The sequence below is a fragment of the Numida meleagris genome, chromosome 1 (assembly GCF_002078875.1).
Source record: "Numida meleagris isolate 19003 breed g44 Domestic line chromosome 1, NumMel1.0, whole genome shotgun sequence".
Classification (NCBI taxonomy): Eukaryota; Metazoa; Chordata; class Aves; order Galliformes; family Numididae; genus Numida; species Numida meleagris.
In genome coordinates, this window is record NC_034409.1 from 48,828,291 (window position 1) to 48,835,107 (window position 6,817).

At 46.2% G+C, this 6,817-nt stretch overlaps 3 protein-coding genes across 4 annotated transcripts in view; all 3 read left to right on the forward strand.

Annotated features, from left to right (window-relative positions):
- Positions 1–2,348, forward strand: LOC110387459 (histone H2B 8; the record flags this gene model as incomplete). The annotated part of the gene is given in 1 exon segment (XM_021375636.1): positions 1–2,348. A coding segment is annotated over 1 exon segment (264 nt), but the record flags the coding sequence as incomplete, so codon positions are not given.
- LOC110408539 (histone H1.01) overlaps positions 1–6,593 on the forward strand; it is a 9,127-nt gene extending 2,534 nt beyond the window's left edge. The window contains exon 2 of one of the 2 annotated variants that reach the window (XM_021417462.1): positions 5,333–6,593. In XM_021417462.1, coding sequence (XP_021273137.1) covers positions 5,333–5,734 — 402 coding nt within the window. In that variant the 3' untranslated portion in view covers positions 5,735–6,593. The remainder of the gene's footprint in view (positions 1–5,332) is intronic. The other variant, XM_021417377.1, reaches the window with a different exon arrangement.
- Positions 1–6,817, forward strand: part of LOC110408675 (histone H2A-IV) — a 42,902-nt gene that overhangs the window by 14,107 nt on the left and 21,978 nt on the right. The gene's annotated exons all lie outside the window — the stretch shown is intronic.

Below are 6,817 nucleotides of genomic sequence, written 5' to 3' on the forward strand. Positions count from 1 at the left end.
ATCTACGTGTACAAGGTGCTGAAGCAGGTGCACCCCGACACGGGCATCTCGTCCAAGGCCATGGGCATCATGAACTCGTTCGTCAACGACATCTTCGAGCGCATCGCCGGCGAGGCGTCGCGCCTGGCGCACTACAACAAGCGCTCGACCATCACGTCGCGGGAGATCCAGACGGCCGTGCGGCTGCTGCTGCCCGGCGAGCTGGCCAAGCACGCGGTCTCTGAGGGCACCAAGGCGGTCACCAAATACACCAGCTCCAAGTAAGCTGTCTCCGCCTCCTGTACCTGAGCTGTTCGACCCAAAGGCTCTTTTCAGAGCCACCCACCTCTCCAGAGAAAGAGCTGTAGTCATCTGAGAAGACAAGAAAGTAGCAAAACTGCTTAATACGGTTTTCTGCTTCACAGATTGACCTACAAATTCCTTTTTAAAACTAATTTCTGTCAATGCCACTACCTGCCATTTTTGCTACAGAAAATATAAGCCTTTCTGCGATCTGCAATATTTGTCTTTTGGCAATTTGGTTTTTTTCCCCCTTCTAGTCGAGATTCTTTCCCTTCCCCTTCTATGTCTCCTCTCCCCTCCCCCCCTTTTTCGATTGTTTTAAGACTCGTTTGCAAGCTTACCGTTCGTCGCATCCCAATCAATTCCTCTCTGTTCCGGTTTTACGAGATGCATTGACGCAAGTGGAAGGGACAAAAGCGCTTTTGTAGATTTTACATTGCTGAAAGAGACTTATATTTTTTTATTGATGAGAAGTCCCTGGATAAGATTTTAGCTGCTATACCGACATCAGCCGCTTGGGGGTACCTCAGTCCGCACTGTTATAGTTGAAGCAAAGCGTGTGTCCACGGTGCACTATAGTGTAAAAGAATCTGGTTAGTTACAGTTTACACTTTTCCAAAAAATGTTACTATAGCCCAAGCTTCCATACTTAAAAAAATATGTAGTGATGAATGTAAGAGAAGTCCTTTCTGACAGTTAATTCAACAATTTTCTTTTTGTACGTGGTTTTTTTTTTTTCCTAGTAACTTGCACAGCTTCTCCTGTTTTAGGAGGGAATATTTCCCCTTGTAAATGCACAGTGAAGATGAATATTATTTCATAGTTACTTCACCTTTCCAGTATTTGTAGCTCATTAAACTACTGAGTACTACAAAAGTGGCCACTGTGGGCCGACTTGTTAAAGCATCACATTTATCTTATAGTTACTGATCAGCCCTGAAATCTTTCATCCAAGCCCTTGGTTTTCCGAATCTCCACCACATTCTATGGTAATTAGGCATTGCTGCAAATGCAGAACTGTGTTGTTAACACTCAAAATGCATCTGAATAACCCTTAACTCCAAGCATTATGCTGTGGCCTCGGCAACACCACTGGACTCGAGCTTTCCAGCACCGACTGCATATGGTGTTTTAGTACTGGTACAGAGGCAGGTACTGAGTCTTTCTTACTTTGGTCACTGATTTATTGATATTAATTTCATCTTGAAGGCTGTTGTGGGAGGTCTCAGATTTGATTTCAGACAACTGATGCTAGGAGCCATCCTCCCTGCTCCCTGTTCTCTTGCAGTTTCAAACTGCACTTTGAGATCTGCTCTCAAAGTACCTTTGAGCAAACTCAATCAGCTTTCATTTTCTGCACCTCTCTGTGCATCCAGTACTTAAAAAGATGAAATAAATACAGTGTGTTCCAACCTCTAAGTTCTTAGGTAACGGAATGTGCAGGGGCGTGGAGAGGGAATCTAGAAAATATTCTAAAAGTACTCATACTTTCAAAGTGTGATGCTCATTGGAACCATTTGTCGGAAGCTATTATGCTTAGTAATCTGTTATTTAAAATTCAGATTCAGCCATGTTGGCTTAAAAAAGAAAAATACAGGTGCATTCTCTCCTCCCAGCTCAGGAATCCACAAGCATTATCTCAGCCCTTCCTCTGTTTGCATGCTGGGTGCATCATTTGTGGGGCTTTCACATAAATTGGGTTGGATGATCATAATGGTCCCATCCAGCTCAAACTATTTTATGCCTGTATGAAATTCCAGATAATCTTTCTCTCTTGAAGGCTGTTCCAGTATGCACATTTCTTACTGGAATCCTAAAACTCATCAGCATGGAAACTATTGATTATGATTGCTCCTTCCAAGCTCAGTGCAATATTCCAGTGTAGGTACAATCTCAGATGTGCTGTGATGCGGACAGAGCATTCCTACCCAGACACAAACATCATCAGATCTGACTGTAGTGCAATCATTGCTCCATCTCTCGGTGCTGAGACCCAAGTCACTGTAGTGACAAAAAACAAGTACTGTCAAAATATGTGTGCTTGCTTTTTTTTTTTTTTTAAACCAGTAATAATAGCAGTAAGAATTAGGTTCAGCAAGAATTGCAAACAAATTCATCTCAACAATTTCATCTCACAGGATGGTGAATGTTCACAATTAAGGAAAACAACACTGAATATAAAATCACACGATAGTGCATTATGCTATCTGTTATATTCTTTAATGTGCTTCACTAGTAGATCCAAAGCAATTTTCATCATCTTCTGCAACACGTTCTACTCAGAGTACATTTCCCAAGAACCGGAGCAGGACAAGGCTCACATAAATAATCCTGGGAAACACTATGAAGCACAGCCTTCAAAAAAGCCATTGACACTGTATTTTGAATACTGTCAGTGCCTATCTTGAAAATCTCCATTCATGTGAACAGAAACACACTGTAGGTTTATTTTTGTTTATATGAACATCTTTGTCATTCTATCAGTCACTGCGTTTTGTGCCTGTAGTGTGTTACCAACCATAAGGAATAGCAAAGAACAATCGAAACAGTTAAAAACTGCCATTATCTTATTTTTCTTTTCTGTAGTCTATTAGAGTTTAGCAGTTTAGGAAATACTTTTCTTATCTAGATAAGTAAGTCTATGTGCAGAACATTTTATATTTGTCAGTCACATAGGAGTTAAACAAAATGAAACAAAACCACGTGCTTGTTCCTTGCAAAAGTGAAATACACCATCTGGGTGGACAAGTAACTGCTGCTCTGCTTACTGACAACACAGCACAGGAAGAAGATTCAGATATTATAAATAGAATGATCAATGCCATGGATCTGATCAAGAAACTGAACAAAACAAGCACAATATCTGAGACAATTTTATACTACTGCCAGATTGGTTGGTTGAAGTCACTATTTGCTCACCTACTTCTCAACTCCCATTATTTTCCAAGTTGCCAGAGATTATTTCCTATTAAACATGGTGCAAATTATTCAAATTATTGCTATACTAGTTTAGCCACTCCGTCTTTATTTTCCAGATTGATTACAAAAGAGTACATTTGAAAGAATTTGCATTATGATAGTATTAATAGCAACTATGGGGGAAAAAAAAAAAAGAAGGTCTTATTTACACCTTGATGTAATGCTTTTTATCAGTAGTGAAAGTATGCCCAGTTCAGATTGGAAAGGGGAATATGGAGTCCTCAGCACCAAGATCTTGGTCGCCGGGTTGTGCTGAACCCAATGCAGTGCAGAGGTGACACAGCTCTCACTGCAGAAGAGGGCTGCCAGTAGAGGGGAATCCCACTGGGAAAGCCCTTCTCCCTGCCCAGCTTACACACATGAGATGGGAGAAGAAATACTATAAGGAGCAGGAGCATCCAGTTCCCTCAGGACTGGGTCACAGAACCAGAGGCCTACACAGCTGCAAAGCAACCTCTGGAACTCACCAGGTGTGGTACTTTTTTTTTAATATTTTAGCTGGCTGCAAATAATTTGCAGTACTTTGTGGCCCTTCCTGATGCCACCCTCAGAGCCGTTTCAAAAATATTCCTTGTCACACATGATACTGACCTTTAACCGAAAAGTTAATTCCATTCTCTTTTAACACAAACACTCCGGTAGCAATTCTGCACACACACTCATTTTAAAACTGGAGAGAACAAGGAGATTGTGTATGAAAGGAGGAGCAGGACAGCTCAGAATTCTCATCACCAGTAGAACCCACAGCTGTTTGCACCACTGTTTGTGTCACCTCTAGATGTCAGTCTTGAAAGAGTCAAAGGAAAAGGAAAGAAGCAACAGGAAAAAAAAATAAAGGCCATGGAGCTATGGATGAAATTTGGACTTCAGACAGAGCAGGAGAACCTGTGTTGTTGCTGTGCAGCATCAGAGGTGTGAAGAATCACACACATCTCCTGTGTGCACTGCACCCACTGCCCATTTGGCAGCAAGCAGCAGCTGCTGCTCCACCCAACAGCCTCTCCCTGTTGTGAGATTGTTTCTTTGCCTTTTTGCCCTCGGGACACAGCAAGACTTGTTTTTTTTCCTCCAGTCGTTCTGCACACAAAAATAGAGGATACTGTCATAGAAATGAGACATCCTCAGCCTTTCTACACAGCTCCTTAAGTAGGGCTGCTTCCTCCTGTGCTCCAAACACATGACCACCAGCTCTCAGCATCATAGCAAACACAGGTACCTGGGCTGAGCTGAGCTGGCTTGGGGAGCTCCATTGGAAATACACTCAGAACACAGCCCCACGGAGGCAGATGGCCCTTCAGCAGCTCTTCAGTTTTGCAGCTGGGAACAACTGCACAACAGAACAACTTTCTGATAAGGAATCCTTTCAGGGAAAGAATACCCACAGACATTGGGAAGCAGCGGAGCAAGTGCAGTTGTTCACAGCTTTTACCTGAACTGAATGATGAGGACTCACCCGCCTCCAGGCGCATATCTCGAAAAGATCATTAAGTGGCAAAAAAGAACTAAGGGTTGATATGCTTCCGCATTTAAAATCCCGCGGCCCACCCTGCCCGGAAACACCGCCCCTTCTGCGTGCGTCAAAGCGCAACGCAGCGGCCCGAGGGCGGCAGCACTGCTCCGCACGAGCGGTCACTGCTGAAGGAAGACGCGGGTGCGCCTCGCAGCGATACCGCACCAACCCGCAGGGAGAGCTGCGTGCGGCTTTGCGTCAGAGCCGGGGGACGCTTAGAAGGGGCTGTATTTATTCCAAAATAAAGATGTAAATACTACGAAAAAACAGCTTACACCCGTACCACCAACATTCACCAGAAGAACTAGAACTGGAAGAAGTGCATCAACTCTTTTAAAGAACTTGTGGGTGGCTCTGAAAAGAGCCTTTTGTGCTTGTTTCCGGATTTGTTCGAGTCGTGCTCACTTGGCTTTAGCCTTGTGGCTGTCGGTCTTCTTGGGCAGCAGCACGGCCTGGATGTTGGGCAGCACCCCACCCTGCGCGATGGTGACCTTGCCCAGCAGCTTNGCCGGCGGCTACGACGTGGAGAAGAACAACAGCCGCATCAAGCTGGGGCTCAAGAGCCTCGTCAGCAAGGGCACCCTGGTGCAGACCAAGGGCACCGGCGCCTCTGGCTCTTTTCGGCTCAACAAGAAGCCGGGCGAGGTGAAGGAGAAGGCTCCCAGGAAGCGAGCAGCTGCTGCCAAGCCCAAGAAACCGGCGGCGAAGAAGCCTGCGGCTGCTGCCAAGAAACCCAAGAAGGCGGCAGCAGTGAAGAAGAGCCCTAAGAAAGCCAAGAAGCCGGCGGCCGCCGCCACTAAGAAAGCGACCAAGAGCCCCAAGAAGGCTGCTAAGGCTGGCCGCCCCAAGAAGGCCGCCAAGAGCCCGGCCAAAGCGAAGGCGGTGAAGCCCAAAGCTGCCAAGCCCAAGGCGACCAAACCCAAGGCAGCCAAGGCGAAGAAGACGGCAGCCAAGAAGAAGTAAGTTATCCCAGAAGAGTCCTGCTCTACCTATTTTGATATCCAACGGCTCTTTTAAGAGCCACCCACACTTTCCCTAAAGGAGCTGAGGCATCGAGGTCGTCAGAAACCTGCAGCACGGTTCCAGCAATTCGTAAGTCGTCAGAGGTCAATTGCCTTTTCCCCACCGATTACCGAAACCTAACGAGCACGGTTTAGCGCGGCGGCTTTAGGGAAGTGTAGACTTTGTATCTTTTGCCGAGTAATTGGTTTGACTACCGCGAAGAAATGTTTTATAATGATTTGATAAAAATCGGGTGACACTTTTTTAAGAATATATTTTGTAACAAAAGTAATGGATTTCCCAGGCACGCTACTACTGAGCCACGTCTAATATATTGTGTTGTTCCTCTTTAAGGCGTCTCCTTAAATGCTTTTGTGTATTAGGGGAAGACGGGAGATTTTTCTTACCGACGCGATAACAGCCCCGAGCTCTCCCATCTCTATTGTTCCCGCTGAGACAGAACAGCAGCTTCTGCTGTTGGAAAAACCCGCCCTGGCCGAGGATTGGCCACGAGGAGCCCGGCCCGCTGCCCCTTCCCCCTCCCACCGCAGACCCCGCCTTGGGCCCGGCGCTTTCGGCCGCGTTGAAGAAAGGAACAGGCGTGGGGGAAGAGGAGGGGGGAGGGGGCGGGCGGTGACGGGGCCTCCCGGAATGCATCGGTTTCCTTTAGGGCGGTATAAGAACTGAACGTGTAACGGCGCGTCCCGCGAAAAACTTCCTTTGGGAGAACACTTTAGCACGACTTTGTTAACGGAAGCATGGAAAGCGTTGCTATTATTACCCAACAAATAATACTGATAATAAACATGGAAAAAAAACATCACGGCTCGAGTAATTCATACACCTGCACAACTGTATTGTGGATTTCTGAGCTCTCCTATGATGCTGTGGGTGGCTCTGAAAAGAGCCTTTGGATTATCCTCTCCAGACTGCTGCCTCCGCGATGCTCACTTGGCCTTAGCCTTGTGGCTGTCGGTCTTCTTGGGCAGCAGCACGGCCTGGATGTTGGGCAGCACCCCACCCTGCGCGATGGTGACCTTGCCC